The sequence below is a fragment of the Rhinolophus hipposideros genome, assembly GCF_964194185.1.
Source record: "Rhinolophus hipposideros genome assembly, chromosome: 3".
NCBI lineage: Eukaryota > Metazoa > Chordata > Mammalia > Chiroptera > Rhinolophidae > Rhinolophus > Rhinolophus hipposideros.
In genome coordinates, this window is record NC_138049.1 from 40,565,548 (window position 1) to 40,582,790 (window position 17,243).

The 17,243-nt window shown below is 36.3% G+C and overlaps 1 protein-coding gene across 2 annotated transcripts in view; it reads left to right on the top strand.

Moving 5' to 3' along the window:
- ROS1 (ROS proto-oncogene 1, receptor tyrosine kinase) overlaps nucleotides 1–17,243 on the top strand; it is a 97,144-nt gene that overhangs the window by 20,304 nt on the left and 59,597 nt on the right. Inside the window, exons 8-20 of one of the 2 annotated variants that reach the window (XM_081032931.1) lie at nucleotides 610–811; nucleotides 1,456–1,532; nucleotides 2,978–3,100; nucleotides 3,232–3,416; nucleotides 4,181–4,278; nucleotides 7,275–7,771; nucleotides 9,109–9,321; nucleotides 10,060–10,170; nucleotides 11,191–11,369; nucleotides 13,214–13,405; nucleotides 15,164–15,264; nucleotides 16,499–16,716; nucleotides 17,036–17,196. In XM_081032931.1, the coding sequence (XP_080889057.1) occupies nucleotides 610–811; nucleotides 1,456–1,532; nucleotides 2,978–3,100; nucleotides 3,232–3,416; nucleotides 4,181–4,278; nucleotides 7,275–7,771; nucleotides 9,109–9,321; nucleotides 10,060–10,170; nucleotides 11,191–11,369; nucleotides 13,214–13,405; nucleotides 15,164–15,264; nucleotides 16,499–16,716; nucleotides 17,036–17,196 (2,357 nt within the window). The remainder of the gene's footprint in view (nucleotides 1–609; nucleotides 812–1,455; nucleotides 1,533–2,977; nucleotides 3,101–3,231; nucleotides 3,417–4,180; nucleotides 4,279–7,274; nucleotides 7,772–9,108; nucleotides 9,322–10,059; nucleotides 10,171–11,190; nucleotides 11,370–13,213; nucleotides 13,406–15,163; nucleotides 15,265–16,498; nucleotides 16,717–17,035; nucleotides 17,197–17,243) is intronic. The other variant, XM_081032932.1, reaches the window with a different exon arrangement.

The window sequence follows — 17,243 nt, forward strand, 5'->3', positions numbered from 1 at the left end:
AAGGAAAGGAGTGTAGCTAAAGCACACTCAACCTGGATTCCAGGGGACCTTGGGAACTGGGGAAAGGAAGGTATAAACTGGGTCAGCAGAGCTGATGCCAGCAAAAGGGAAGCAGACTGTTCTAATTTGTGCTTATCTGAACCCATATCTTCAGCTGGAACTAGTCAGGCTACAGCACTCTGTTGAGTGAACAGGCCCCAGGACTTAATTCTTTCAACTCATGTTAATCATTGACTCCAGTTTTGTTACAGATTCTCCTTTTCCCAACTTCCACCCTACATGCAATCCATTTAAGTCTCTGGAGATTTTTGACAACTTTCTTCTAGAACATTTATCTTATTTGTATACTTTCACATTTAATTTTATTTCATGAATTAGAAGTGATGAAAGTAAAATTTGAGAGTCCCTTAGGAAAGTAGCTAACTGGTAAGATTTAGAGATCAAGAGTTGTAGCTCGTAGATATCTTTCCATCTTCTCTCTATCATTTTGTATATTAATAAAAAATATTTATGTTAACTTTTCAAAAAATGAGACTTTTTTTCTATTCTATTTAAAAACATAAGCCCTGTACATATTTCCGCTCACTATGTCACCATTCTCTCTTCTAGTTCCTGAAACTGCTCCATTCATTAGAAATATTGAGAGCTCAAGTCCTGACACTGTGGAAGTCAGTTGGGCTCCACCTCAATTCCCAGGTGGACCTATTTTGGGTTATAACTTAAGGCTGATCAGCAAAAATCAAAAATTAGATTCAGGAACACAGAGAACCAGTTTCCAGTTTTACTCTACTCTACCGAATACCTCCTACAGGTAAGAATTAAGTGGTACAAGGAAAATGTAACCAGCATGATTGTAGGCATGATAATTATTTAAGCAATATGGCAAAAAAATAGTTTAAATGTATTTTGAGAATTCTCATTCACTCTGTACTGTTGGGAAGAAGTCATTGTGTTTTTCCTCAAGTTTGCTTACTTGTTACATTACACCATCCTAAGCAAAAACATTCTCAAGTATTTCTATTATAGTCAGAGAAACCTTATAAATATGGGCTGATAAAGAAATAAACACCATGCATATCATTTCTTTATTTAATCCAACATAAAAAAATAAAGAAGTGAAATTCTGTTAATGCTATTTTTTATTAACCATTAAGGGGATTATTTTATTATTGCTAGCTTTTCTAGCATTTACTAAGACCGGTTAAATTAGGGTAGTAATGGAGGTCGTGCAGATAGCAGAGTTCAGTTTTTGACCTCCATGACCCTGAATTGTTCTATGGGGAATGCAAACAAGGATGTGATTGATAGTCATTTTAGTGCCTAAGAGTGGCACCAAGTAACTAAATACATGCATTGTCACATCGTCCTTTAAATAGAAACATTGCTCCTTCTATTTTTATCTCTTTTCGCACCATGCCATGTGAAACACATCTCTCCATGTTGTTTTTGGAATAGGTTTTCTATTGCAGCAGTAAACGAAGTTGGTGAGGGGCCAGAAGCAGAATCTACTATTACCACTTCATCCCCAGCAGGTATGGCCCAGGGATGCTCTTCTGTTTCATGGAACTGAGGGGTTGGCAAGGGTGGTTTCAGATCTGAGTCCTGGGTCACCTGGTATTCTTCCAGACCCCACCTTTTCTGCTCAAAGGAACAGTCTTTTGAGTACTTATTACGCTTTCAATTTGACAAATAGAAGTAAATTGTTAGATCAAAAGTTTTCATATTAGAATTTAGGAATTCAAAAATTAAAATGAAACAAATTAGGGATTAAAAAAATGGCCTCAAGCAAATCCTTTAATTTCAATTGACTCACACTTACATACTTAGGGAATACATAGAAACTTTCTGCTGTAACTCCCGTTTTACATTGTGTATCATCATTTAATACCTATTAGATATCTTTTCTTCCAGTCTCCTTAAGGTTTTTAAATACATTGGGACTTAATAATTTACATTTTACCATTTTGAATATTCAGTCTACCAAATTAGCTTTTTTTTTTTTTTTAGTTTCAGACAAATTAGTTTCTGTTACTTTATAAGTACCGTTCTTTTGCGTTTGGTATTTTAACAATAGCTTTGAGAGGGTGAATATATACTGCATGATGCCTCTGTGAACAAAATAATAAATGAAAATGCTTTCTAAGAAACACTGGAAATATTTGGGGGACACTAGTAAAAGAATTTTGAGAGATTCAGAATTCTAGGAGTCCGTTTTCTGTTTTCACCAGAACCCCATCTGCTGACTCGATTGCTCCTTACCCTAATCTGCACACATCTATGCCAATATGTATTGAATGTCATCTATCACCAGCCTTTGTTTTTTTTGGCTGTTACTGGACTCTAGGAAAGGAGAGGTATTTTTGCTATGCAAACAACATGTCTAAAGGGCAAGTTAAATATAGGGCAGGCTTAAGGTTGTTGTTATTGTGATTATTGCATCACATTTATTAATTGCCTAAAAGTGTTCACCAGCACACACTTCAGGAGTCTCCAACTGAACAGGACATCAAGCAGAGCTCTGTAGTCCTCAGATTTCATTCCTCCAAGGACTTTTCTCCTGCTTCAAAGGGAGAGATACTGAAGACAAAACAAAGACCACCAATATCTATGTATATCTATGCGCTATGCAACAACCCTGTGTGGCATGGGCTGGACCACCTCCACCAAGCAGTCAAATTCTCATGGCTGAGGATAATGAGCTGAGCTCCAATTGGGGCCACGCTGTTGAGAATGATGTGATGCATTTTGAGGGCATTTAGGGGAACATACACATACAACCTATTTGACTGACACTGTACTCCTACCCCAATCATAGGATAATGTGATTTATACTGAAGTTGAAATACCTCAGTGCCTTCAGAGAAAATCTGACCAACCTCTTTCAAGTGCTAGTCCTCTTGCTTTGGACGGTGGTGTGGATATTTTTGTGTCAATGTGCATATGGTTGTTCTGTCTGTAAATCATGTTGTTGTTTCAGTTCAAGAAGAGGAACAGTGGCTCTTTTTATCCAGAAAAAGTTCTCTTAGAAAGAGATCTTTAAAACATTTAGTAGATGAAGCACAGTGTCTTCAGTCAGATGCCATATACCATAATATTACAGGTCAGTGTAAGAGAAAAATGTTTCCTTAGTATGAAAAGAACTCTATATTTATCTCTTTATTAAAAGTTAAACATGTAAGTTTTCATCTGGTGTTATATAATAATGTACATGTATTTGAATGGCTTTTCTAGGAATATCAGTTAGTGTCCCCTGGCAAGTTGTTTATTTCTCTGAAGGAACTCTCATTTGGGTGAAGGAGGCTGCCAACATGTCTGATGTGTCTGACCTGAGAATCTTTTACAGAGGTTCAGGATTAATTTCGTCCATCTCCATAGACTGGCTTTATCAGAGAATGTATTTCATCATGGATGAACTGGTCAGTCTAAGAATTTAAAGTGAATAACTAGATCCAGATATTCATATGCATATTTTGGTATATTTACAAAAAAATAATTGTTTCCTTCAATGATTACTTATTGATTATTTACCGTTTTAGACACTAGATCAGCAATGAATCATAGATGTGGTCTATAGGAGGCTCTAGACTTGACCTAGAAGTAGTGCTGACCTACCATTAAAAATTCATCTATATTTGTGATATTTCAAAGCCATGAGTTTATATTAATGATAATTCACCTTTCATAAGATAATGGTGGTACCTGTGTTATCTCTAGGTAAAACTGCCGATCATGATCAAAATAGGTTGCAAGCATTATGAGTTATATGATATGAGTTATATGATAACCAGCGGGTAACTTAGTAGGTTTCTGAAAATACAGTATTAATGAAATCTTTGAGGAGGTACAGTCTTGATGTGTTTCAAATTTCCTTCTTTGAGAGGGATAGGCTTATCACAATCACTAAGGCTGGAAGCTTGGACACAGCTTAAATATTAAAAATAGCTGAGCGCCTTCACAAGCCTGGAAAATAGGCACTTGTATTTCATTGATGCAAATAGGATAATAAACTTATCAGTTTATATAGGTTATAAAACTGACTTTTAAGGGCATTTTTATGTTTTCAAAAAGTGCTCACTGACTAGCATAATTGTAAGCACAGAGCAGATGCTCAAGAAATACAAGTTCACTAAATTGAATGTAGACAGACCCTAATCTTACTGATACAATTTTGATTCTTTAGGTATATGTCTGTGACTTAGAGAACTGCTCAAACATTGAGGAAATTACTCCTCCCTCAATTATCGCACCTCAAAAAATTGTGGCTGATTCGTATAATGGGTAAGTATTTAACTTGTATGTTATCTTCCATTGGCAAGGATATTTGGGAAACTTGGCTTGCTCATGAAATATCACAGTACCAGGTGAGCCAACTTATTTATTTTATTTCAGTTTTAATTAAATCCAAGCAAAGTTTTCGTTCTGTAGAGCCAAGAGGAAACTGCTTTCAAACTTGATCCACAACTTCTCTAGTTCAATAGTTTTCCCTCTCTCATTCACAGTATGTGGGTATGTGGGAAAGACCTCTTGTCTGGGACTCAGGGACTTGGTTTCTAGTATTGGGTTTCATTGCACCTTCTTTTGCTGAGCAATTCAGTGACAATTCATTTCTCTGGTTTGGTTCTCACACCTATCAAGAACATTGCCAGTATCTGCCTTTGGAGACAGGAATTGATGGTTAATAACAAGTACAAATTCTCCATTACTATTTCCCCCCAGTTACAAATGAAATGGACACACTTTAGTTAAGCTGCTAAATTGCAGTAGGACCTCGAGCAAGTAACTTCATGTCTATGACCTTTGTTTTATCACATCATTATGGGGATGAAAATAGTGCTTACCAGCTGGGTTATTTTGAGGATGGACTAAGGTGTTTGCTGTGAATGTATTTTGTAATCTCAGAATGCACATAAGTATAAAGGATGAAAACATGGGGATTTATTTTGGGATTATTTCTTAAATATAAGCAGATAATTACAGGTTAGTAACAAATAAGTAAAGCCAATGTTTGTAAGATTAAGTTTTTCTCTTTCCTATAGAAATAAAGTTATTTTCATTTGAATGAAAAATAATACAGCTCATAACATTTTTTATTTTTCACAATTTGGCCTTCTTGAAAAAATGATTGCTCATTATTGATTTAAAATCAAGCTTTTCTATTCATATTCATTCTTAATTTACTAGATATTTATTTTAGCATCTTAAGTCTGAAAGAATTATTGAATTATAGAAGTGGGTTTTTTTAATCATGTGATGTAGGGCAAGTCCTTTGGACTTTCCGGATCTTATTTTCTCATTTGTAAAAGTCTAAGATCCTATAAAATGAAACTTTGTTGCTGGCAATTACACAAAATGACCCATTCTGAGGATAATAAACTTCACCCACGAAATTAATCCCTCAAAATGCACCTCAGTGGAGTCTTTGGTGGCTCTTTTTTTCTTGAGGATAAAATTGATTTGTGCTTAGGATTTGAAATGTGACTAGAAATAACAATGATATTGAATAGTGCTTCTAAGTGCATTACTTCCAATAATTCATTGAATCCTTGTTCAATCCTATAATGTAGGTACTTCTAATATCCCAATTTTATAAATAGGACAACAAAGCACAGGTTGATTTAGTAGTAGTTACCCAAGATCACACAGAAGCTGGTATGTGACTTCCTGCTCCCAGGACCTGTCTTCTAATCATCTCCCCATGATAGAGTGTCTATAAAAGTCACGTGTAACTTTTAGCAACATTTTAATGGAATGTTCCTAAAGAATTCCAGATGAGTGAAATAGTTGATTCTCCTGCTATTAAAAATGGTTTCCTTTATGCTGCTATTTTGCACCATTGAATTAATCACTCGCTGAGTTTTATTTACTGTAAACCTTTTCCCTGCTCCCCTCACCCTTGCTTTTTCTCCCTCTCACCTGTCTTTCCCCTACACTCCGGTTCTTCTCATCTTTCTTCTTTTTCACTTTCCCCTCCAAAGTGGTGGATGAGCATTAGAGATGTGCACCCTTCCCTGCTTCAGTGTGAGAATTGTAATCTTCACCCCAGACCTTTTCCTTTTATCTACTCTGAAATCCTTCCAACTTCCCGTAACAATTTGAATTTAGGAAACAAAAGCAGAACGTTAAGAACCAAGTTGTTTCTGCTTTTTGCTTGCTATAACCCTCTCTTAAGAAGAACATAGTTTCATATTTCAACATAGAGTTTATATCTCAGGATATTATTCTAGCACAGGAGTCTTGGGAAAATTGATAAAGATTTAGGATAGTCATCAAGGAGAGCAAAAGGGGGACTAACTAGGACAAGGGAAATGATTTGAGAGTTGTGATGAGAGGTTCGAATCCTGCCAATCCATGGGGTTGTGATAAGAAAGATTTACTAAGCAAAAGTATACTTTTGTTAATATCTGTCTTCATGATCACAAATCCCAAATCAGCTATATCCATATTAATAGTTTTATGTCTTAGTTAAAATTCTATTTACAGATTTGATTATCTGTATTTTGAAGTATCTTGGCGGTGTTTCCTTTTTCATTATTAGAAATTCACCTGCATGACTACCATCATATTTGGCTTAAAATTATGTGTTTTTTCAAAATTCTCCCATTGGCTCCTTTCTCCTGATTCCTGGTGGTCCTTCTCAGCTGTTTTGCTCACTTGTGGGGTCTATTTTCCTGATTTCTAAAATGGTAGCCCTATCGCTTCACTCAACTGTTAGTATTTTAAAAAGCTTAGTCTGCTACAAATGCAAAGTCGTCCCGCTAGATATTTACAGCAAAAGAATAATGAAGTTTTTCAAAAGTGGTTTAAATGTTTCTGCTTTCTTCCATTTTATCATTCACAATGCATGGGAAAATATATTGACAGAATTAGACTTAAAAATGTGTGTATTTTGGAGAAAAGTGTTTTATAATAAATAACATGTTTAACCATGTAACTTTTATATCATATGTTTTTCTTTAAGAGTAGGCTTGTTAGAAAATATTTAAAGACCCTTTCTGTTCTTAAATTCTGATTCCTTAAAAAGTCACGTATAATGATGAGGAGACTAAGCATTATGAGTGAGGTTAAAATTTTCCAGTGTTTCAACTTCTAACTTAAATGAATAGGGCATATCTTTAGTAAATACCTTTACCCTTTTGCACCTTGGGAAATCCTGTACTGACCAATTCTGGAGATATATAGTTCTGATTGTGCAACAGGATAAAGCAATGGACTGAGGATTTTACTCATCCACCTTTGCATTGAATTATGCCAGGCTTCTTTTGTTCCCATGTCAGGTATGTCTTTTATCTTCTGAGAGACGGCATTTATAGAGTAAATCTCCTGGTACCATCTGGTCATGACTGGGAAGCCGTGCGTATTGTGGAGAGTTGCACATTAAAGGATTTCGCAGTAAAACCACAGTCAAAGAGAATCATTTACTTCAATGACACCGCCCAAGTCTTCATGTCAACATTTCTGGATGGCTTTGCTTCCCATCTTGTCCTACCTCATGTCCCATTTGCTGATGTGAAGAGCTTTGCTTGTGAAAACAATGACTTCCTTGTCACAGATGGCAAGGCCGTTTTCCAACAGGACTCTTTGTCTTTTAATGAGTTCATTGTGGGATGTGACCTGAGTCACATAGAAGAGTTTGGGTTTGGTAACTTGGTCATCTTTAGCATGTACACCCAGCCATACCCCCTGCCGGGCCGCCCACAGCAACTGTCGGTGCTGTTTGGCTCCCACCAGGCCCTGGTTCAGTGGAAGCCTCCTGTTCTCGCCATTGGAGCCAGTGAGTGCCCTCTCCCCAGCCTGGTTATGGCCTCCCTGGAAGGAGAAGAAAGTTTGAATTGCTTGATATTGTGACTCAATTTTGAGAGCCCATATGTGATTATTCAGTCATCAACCAGAAGCACTACTTAGCTCAAAAAAAAAAAGTGTTTGCATGTTCGTTCTGCATTTGTTAGTTTTGCGTTGAGAGGATCTCTATATTTCCTATTTATATCCTATCAGAATAGATCAAACATTGAGTGTCTCCCAGGAGCCACGCAATGACATTCTAGTCTGAGTGAATATATTAGCCAGGGGGATAGAGTGCTTGGGTTGAGATTTTTGTATACATCATAATCTTGCATGAATTTGAGCAACTCCCTAAAACTCTCTGAACTTGAACTTGTACCTCTGGAGACAGTTTGTGTGGGTGGGTAAGCAAGTGGGCTCTGGCACCAGCTGGCCTGGATTCAAAGGCTGGTCTTACCATTTATTAGCAGAATGACCCTGAGAAAGTTACTTAACCATTATGTGTATGTTTCCATTACTCGAAAATAGGAATATTAATTATATCTTTCGATGGAATTGCCTAACAGATTAAGATGAGTAAGTAGAACACTTAGAACAGCGTCTAGCACAGAGGTCAGTAAACTTTTTCTATAAATAAAGGACCAGATAGTACATATTTTCAGCTTTGTGTGTCAGATGGTCTCTGCAGAGCTACTCAACCCTGCCTTTGTAGTATATAAACAGCCATAGATAATATGTAAATGGGTAACTATGGCTATGTTCCAGTGCCACTTTATTTACAAATACAGGCTTGATTTGTCTTGGGGGCTATAGTTTGCCAAGAGTATTTAGCAACAGTGGCTATTTGCTACTTTAAAAGAAAGTTAGTCATGTCTGTTTGCGGCATATCTCAAAGATAGTTGAAAATAAATAGGCAAATTTTATTGTATTGTTTGGGCTTCTGGGAGGAAGGTGCTGTACAAGCACTGGGAGTTATATCAGACATTCATCAGGAAGCATTTGTTGATTAGGAGCATGGTTACACCTGGCAGTGTTACAGAGCACCCCTCTGACAATTCTACACAGCCAGGCACACAGTTTTGACTGAGGAAGAGTGATTTTTTGGGAATAATGTGTCCTTTGATGAAACAAAATGAGTGGCATGGGTGGAATGGACACTGTTCTAGTCATATCATCAAACTAACCGTGATGGCTAGTGGGGTAGCAGGTATCACTGCCCAGTGGTACCCTTCCTTGAAGGTGAGGCTGTAGATGAATTTACTGACAATCCTTTGTTTGCCTTTACTGATGTCATTCTGGTCAGTAATACTATTTAACTTTTCTAATTAGGCCCTTCTGCCTGGCAGAACTGGACTTACGAAGTGAAAATATCAACCCAAGACTTTTCTGAAATCACTCATGTTTTCTCTAACATAAGTGTGACCGTTCTTAATGTGCCTGAACTGAAGAGTGCTACTAAATACAAGGTTTCTGTGCGAGCAAGTTCTCCCAAGGGACCAGGCCCTTGGTCAGAGCCCTCGATGGGTACTACCCTGGTGCCAGGTGAGAAATGTTCTTGATTTAGGGAGTGATTCTGACAAGAAAAGGACTTATACCCTGTGTCCTTTAAAATTCCTCACATTCAATGTGGTAAAGGTATTAGAATGAGGGTGTGATGATATCTTGAGTATGTGTTTATCTGAGATTAGGAAAGCATATAAAGCACAGTGTGATATTTAATTTATGTGTCTAACCTATTTTAAACTGTCCAAGATACTCTTGAGGAAACAATATAATTTATGGTTTGTTAAGCAATAGCACTCCTTGAACTCTGAAGTTTGTGGTGAGAGAAGATGAGGGACTGTGAATTATGCTGAATTCCATTCTGTTGGCTGAAAGAAAGTGAGAAGATAATTATACCATTTATACTGTGGTTATCACAATTGCTAGGTGCTACCATGGCAACCAATAGCCAAAGCAAAAAAAAAAAAAAAATGTCTGCCATGACCACGACATTGTCATAGAGGCAACATTACTACACATTCTCTTCACATTCAATTTCAAATATTTACATAAAGTATGTTTAATATGATAGATAATTCTATTAAGCAGGTACAATTTCTCATACTCTTCTACAGTATTTTTTAAATGTTGATATTCTTTTATTTTATAAAGGAAATCTTAGGGTATAAGATGTGTGCCAAAAAACATTTGCTTTCTGTGATATTTCTTTCAATTTCTTCTTTTTTTCTTTTTCCTTTTTCTTTTCTTTTCTTTTTTTTTTTTTTTTTTATCTAACAGCCATAGAACCACCATTTATCATGGCTGTGAAAGAAGATGGGCTTTGGAGTAAACCATTAAATACCTTTGGCCCAGGAGAATTCTTGTCCTCTGCTATAGGAAACGTGTCAGGTAAACCCAATTCCTTTTACACTTGGATGACAGGTTTCTATTCATAAACTTCCTAAGCTAGTCAATAAATCAAAAGAATTGAGTGTTTTGGTATTATATTAATAACAAAAGGAAAAAAAATTGAACTATATTGCCAGTGATAGTATTAAAAAAATGTTGGTTCTCAAGTAAAAATGCTATTTATTTCATAAAATCTGAGGTTACTTATTGATTTATGCCCATTTCAGGAAGGCTTTGCTATGCTTCTCATGTATTTTAATCTATCAATGTCACTTCACAATAACAGTCTATCTTGTTCTACTAAGACAGCTATGCTTAAGTATTTATTATGAGTTTGCTGTAAGACTGGAGCATGGAAAGGATGCATGAAGTTCTAAATAAAGTGTAAGAATGAATTGCATGACAAAGAGGATTATTAAGTAATGAATAATTTTGTTTGGAAGGCATTAGAATGAAAAAAGTCTTCATTCTAGGATGAATAACAGTGTGCTGGAAAATGGCATCTTCTATAATTATCTAATTATTTGATCTATTTGCTTGGCCGTTAAAAATGCAACAGCATTCATTTCTGACCAACGAAGGAGTTGGGCTTAGGCAGTAGTGTGGTATTAATGGAAAGAAAGATGCTTTGGAGTTGGCTTGAATCTGGGTTTTCCTGAGTCAGTCCTCAGGCAGAATAGATAACCTCACCGAGATTTGGGTTCACCATGTCAAAAATGGGGATAATTCTTACTTCATAGCTTTGTCTTAAGAGTTTAGTGAGATATGTAAAAGTGCCTGGGACAATGTCTGGCAAAGAGGAGATGCTTAATGAAATTAGTTCCCCTCTTTAGTTCCAGCGGTTAAGATTTTGGGATAACATTATTAAAATATTCTTGACAGATCCCTGAAGTTCTAGTGAATATCTATGTTAGTATGTGCTTTAAAATTATGTTGAGGTACAGGCGTGATTTGTTAATGCTCCAGGTTTATGTTGCCATACATGAAATAATAACTACTACCAATTCACTTTGTTTTGAGACATGGATTGGTATAACAACAGCCTCTACTACAGCGACACGAAAGGTGATGTTTATATGTGGCTGCTAAATGGGACGGATATCTCAGAGAATTATCACATACCCAACATTGCAGGAGCAGGGGCTTTAGCTTATGAATGGCTGGGTCACTTTCTCTACTGGGCTGGAAAGACATATGTGGTAAGTGAAAGCCTGGCATTCTGCATGCTCTGGAACAATGCCCACCCACTTCAGTGACATGAATGTCATTTTCATGCTTTTTTAATACTTGTGTACCACCTATGCTATTGTTTAATATTTGTCTTTAAGCCTATTTGCTTTTTAATTAACATGCATTTGTGTTTAAAGGACATTTTATATCATTAATTGGTGTGCTATTTTCAATAATATCTTGAAATAAATATATTAAAATGTTTACCAGTGGGTCAGAGTCCTGGAAGAAAATGCCACACTCCAAAGGCATGATTAAAAGAAACTAAATGAAGGGACTACTGTTTTCAAAGATGTGGACAGGACTAAGGAAAATGAGCGAAGGATGATGAAGCATGCCCTGGGCTAGCAAATGTGGAAAGCAATAACTACTCCCAGGCATAAAGGGGCAAGGCAAAGGAGAAGAACCTGTGAGGGCTGGAGCTTTCGGAGAGTTGCTGACATGGAACCCGACACTGTCAAAATGTATAGTCTGGCAAGGAGCGATCTGGAGGATTACCCCGATCTCTCTTTCCTTCTGCCCTCCGACCTTCTGCCAGTATTTCCTTCCATTGGCTGAACATCAGCGAAATGCAGAGAACAAGGGAGCCTAGTAGATGCAGCCCATAGCTGGGAGCCTCTGGGGTACAGAGTAGGATGGAGAAGGTTAAGAGTGGACCAGGAGGCAAAATGGAGACATCTTGTACATCTGTGTAGTGGAACACTTTAAAGAGAAGGATGGTTAATAATAAGAACACAGGTCTGACAGGTAAAGAAATATGGTACTGAAATCATTTTCTAATCAGGAGGGTGCTATTGCCCATACTTTTATTCACCCACAATCATTTATCTATTATCAATGTGTTTAGAGTATAGCAGGGAATATAAAGTAAAGCATAGACATGCCCCTGCTCTTTAAAAAAAATATATCAGCTTTACTGAGATATAATTCATATACCATAAAATTACCCTTTTATTATGTAAAATGGAGTGGGTTTTAGTATGGTCAGTGTTGTACACCCATCATTTCTTGCCCCTGCTATTTTGAAATAACAGAAGAAGCATACAAAGCAATGTATTGAGAGGCAAAGCAATATGGTATAGTCTGAAATCATACAAGCAAGTGACATGTAGGCACAGTTGAGTAGGGTTAATCAGAGAATGCTCCCTAAAATGGGTTAGTTTGAAAATACAAAGAGGAAGTGGAAGAGTGAACGTAAAAACTGGCTTCAAGTATTTGCTCTGTCTCTTATAATACTATTTAAACTCAAGAAAAAATTACTTAAATTCTTGAACCCAGTTTACTTGTGAAAAAATAGGGAATAGAAATCCTTCATAGCCTTAACGTGAGGGTAACAAGAGCTTATATTTTAAAGATTAATAAAAAGTATAGTGCCTGGCATATAATAGGTTCTTACTCAATAATGGCTAGTTAATATTAGGGAAATATACCGGCAGAAAGGAGCAAGGAGAGATGACGTTACATGCCAGGGTGTACACGTCTTCTTAAGGAGTCCAATTAAATAATTCTTACCCAGCAGCAGTGTTTTGAGTGGCTGGATATATGATTAGGAAGTGCAAGTATTTTAATTCAAAATAAATCTATCTCTCTTCTCTTCAGAGACATGAAAAGAGATGAGTTCCACGAGGGCAGGTACTATGACTATCATGTTACCAACGTTCAGCGTACAACCCAGCACGTAGTGCCAAAAGACAGTTGTGGTTGAATGAAGGAATGGATAAATACAGCACTTTGCCAATGATTTCAGTAGACTATTCAGAAATCACGATATCATTTGAAAATCGTGAACTGACCATATAATTATGTTTTGTAGATACAAAGGCAGTCTTTGTTGACAGGACACACAGATATTGTGACTCATGTGAAGTTGCTGGTGAATGACATGGTGGTGGACTCACTTGGTGGCTATCTCTATTGGACCACACTATACTCAGTTGAAAGCACCAGGCTAAATGGGGAAAGTTCCCTCGTATTACAGGCACAGCCTTGGTTTTCTGGGAAAAAGGTGAGAAATTCAAAAATAAGATCTGATTTTTTCATAATTCTAAATAGTGCTATTGTATAGTTATAATAATACTGTTTTTGCTTATTGTAAGTTCTTAAGGTAGAATCTGAAAGGAAATACTGTTACAGTATGATCTTGATAAAACCAAAATTGCGCTAACTCGTATTTGATTGTCATAATTGATTTTAAAGATTAAAAGATAGTATGGAGATTTTTGTCGTTTGCCTTATCTTGAATGGACCACACTTAAAAGCGTTTTAATTTCTGACTCTTTATAGTCATCAGGAATTCTATTGGGTATATTAGAGCTTATTGGGTAGTGGCTCTGGCTCTGTTTAAATATGGGCCCAAATGACTGACGTAAAGGAATGAGGTAATGACCCATCACCTAAATTTTACTTATAGCTTAAATAGTTTGTTGTATATTGGCAAAGGGTGTTGTAGAATCTCCTTTTTTAAGAGATAAAAAATTGTTGCTATTTGCAACAACTAGTGGACAACATGAATGATTTCTTTGTAGCAGGCCTTAGGTAACCTGCTAGCAAGTACTTTTAGTTCTTGGATTCCTTATTGTATTCTCTTTCCATTTTCTCCTGGCTCATCAATTTTGTTTATATGCTGCTGTGTCTTCCTCAAGATGTAGTCGTCAACTTGAATCCTGTCTGATAGCTGTCAGTCTGTAGGTCTGCTATAGAGAGAGTCTATTGCTCTGAGGTCAGACTCCTGGCAAACTCAGCTTATTTGAAAAATACCTATAAAGCCAAATAAAGCAAAAAAGATGCCTTGCATTATAACTTCTATCTCATGCACTCTATTTCATAGGAAAAGCAGTCTTTCCTCAGGCTTCATCTAGACAACTGGACATAAAGTTAAGACAGGATGGTAACAAGAAGACAAAGAGAAAGTAGGAAGAAGTGTTTTTCAAATGTCAACTGGAAATAGGACTTTATGTATACATGACTCTATCCAAGGATAACACATAAGAACGCTTTGTGTATTATATTTTCAAAACATGTCAGGATATTTTGGGTTATAATTAAGAGAAAATGCAAATTAAAAATTGTACACCTGAAATCTGTGTAACTTTACTAACAATTGTCACCCCAATGAACTTGCATTAAAAAAAAAATGTAAACCATTGGTTCTCAAACTTGGTGACACATTGGAATTATCAGGGGAATTTGAAAACATACTTAAGACTGCTTTTCATCTCCTGAGACCAGAATTTAATAGAATGCAGCCTGGGAATTGAGATTTTTAAAGAACTCCATAGGCGATTCTAATGTTCAACAATGTTTGAAAACAAGTGATTAAAACAGTAATATTCATTGGCTTATGTGGCTGGAGAGTTCAAAGTTATGGCTCGCTTTAGTCAAGGCTTGACACAGTGGCTCAAAATTTCTCATTCAGTAGGATCTGAAGTGTGACTGAGAATTTGTAACAAGTTCCCAGGTGAGGCTGATGTTCTGGTCCAAGAATCATACTTTGGAAACCACCAGAACTAAATATCTAGAAGTGAGTAACAGGTAGTCCTTGCCTTTTGAGGACTTTTAGGAAACCAGTGCTTATATCCAAATTATATAGTAATATAATATAGTAATAGGCATACTCATTTAATTTTATATTCAGTGAACGGTAAAAATAACTGAGCTAATTATTCCAAAGAGAATCTCAAAATCTATAGCTTAAATGTGTTACTCAAAAAGGTAATCTTCAAACATGTATTTGATTTGTTGTCTTACCTTATTTTCAATTTAGGTAATTGCTCTAACTTTAGACCTCAGTGACGGGCTCCTGTATTGGTTGGTTCAAGACAGTCAATGTATTCACCTGTACACAGCTGTTCTTCGGGGCCAGAGGTAGGTAATATTCCTCAAAGGCAATTGACTGAGAAGAGGATGACTTGCCCCTCAATTATAAATGGTAATGCTTGAGAATTCATTCTTTCAATAAATATTTATTGGGTTTAATAAACATTATCCCACTGTGCTGCAGGCATTGGACTTGTGGGGAAAGATAGTCTTGTAAATAACTAATTACAGTAGAATATAGTGGATACCGTGATGGGGCATAAAGAGAGTGCAGTGGAGACCCTGACAGATGAGTGAAAGTCCACAAAGTAAACAAGATGCTGTCCTTACAATTGAGTATAGGTATGCATAAGCAGTATTTTACTAGACAAAGGACTATGGGAATTACACTAGTGGACATGCTTCTTTCTTATAAGGTTTACAACTCCCAGCTTTGGTCCTCTGAGGTAGTTTCCTTTTTTTTTTTCCTTCCCAAGGGGATATAATGAAATTTTCAAAATAAAACTTTTATTTATTTTGATTTTAAATGCCATACTTTTCTTAAGAGGGAAATGTCAATGGTTTAAAAACATTTAGAGAAATCATTAAAAAAAATCGTCAAACCTCCACTCCAAAAGACTGAGAATCATTGAGATAGTTTTTACTGAGTGTTCGACAACTGGGATAATTTTAGAAACAACCAAGCAGATTTTTAAAGTAAAAATTTTTTATAAAATTCCCTGTTATTGAGGAAAACACTCTAAAAGCAATTTAAATAGTAGTCTGTTTACTTGAAGTCCCTGGTTTAAAGAGGAGCATTTTGACTAAACTAGTATAGAAGTTGTTAAGTATCATTGAAGCAACAAACAGTGGTCAGTAGTATAAAGTGAAGGACCAAACAGGCTGGAATAATGAAAGCAAGTAGATAAGATGCCCGACGAAGAATAAGAGGGAGCTGTGACTCAACCAGGAGAAATCAATCAAGGGGTTGTGCCTTTGATATAGAGTATTACCCCAAATCACAAGTATTTATTAAAACCTGTGTCACACTCTTGCCATTTACAATATCACATTTAATAAGAAAAGCCCTAGAAAATTTGCTTTAGGAATACTTTAAGAAAAAATGTAAAAAATCAGCTTGATACGGAACTAAAAAGAATGACAATTATTGTTGCAAAGTATTTTCTCTTTGTTTTCATATATGTAAACACACACACTCACAGATACAGAGTCTCTTCAGTCCTTGAACGTGGCAGTCTTTCCCCAACTCCAGATACACACACTGATTGGTGTCATGTTTTAGCAGCGTTGGAGATATCACCATCACAGAATTTGCAGCCTGGAGTACTTCTGAAATTTCTCAGAATGCCCTGATGTACTATAGTGGTCGGCTCTTCTGGATCAATGGTTTTAGGATTATCACAGCTCAGGAAATAGGTCAGAGAAATAGTGTTTCTGTTTTGGAATCAGCCAAATTTAATCAGTTCACAATTATTCAGACATCCCTCAAGCCTCTGCCAGGTACAGTATTTTATTCCTGCTTATCCTGCTCCTCCATATTTTCTGTTAACTAAGTGATTAGGTTGGGATTTTTTTCTTAAGAATTATGCTTTAAGTGGAAAAGGGTTTTAGTAGCTTCTGTTGGTTTGCATACAGTCAGTTTATTCTTAACCCAATTTACAGCCTAAAATGGTAAGAAAAAGATGATTTTCAGGATATATTTAAAGAAAGAAAAATATTATATTGGTTCTATTAGTAATTACTATGAATTTTTCATGTTTTCTATGATGACTGATAACCCTAAATTCTTTCTCCCTCTATGCTTTCTTTCATCCCCTAGGGAACTTTTCCTTTACCCCTAAGGTTATCCCAGATTCCGTTCAAGAGTCTTCATTTAGGATTGAAGGAAATGCTTCAAGGTTTCAAATACTGTGGAATGTTCCCCCAGCAGTGGATTGGGGTGAAATTTTCTACAGTGTGGAATTTAGTGCTCATGCTAAGGTATGGCATTGATTCTAGTAACTTCCATTTCTCAAGCACACTGTACC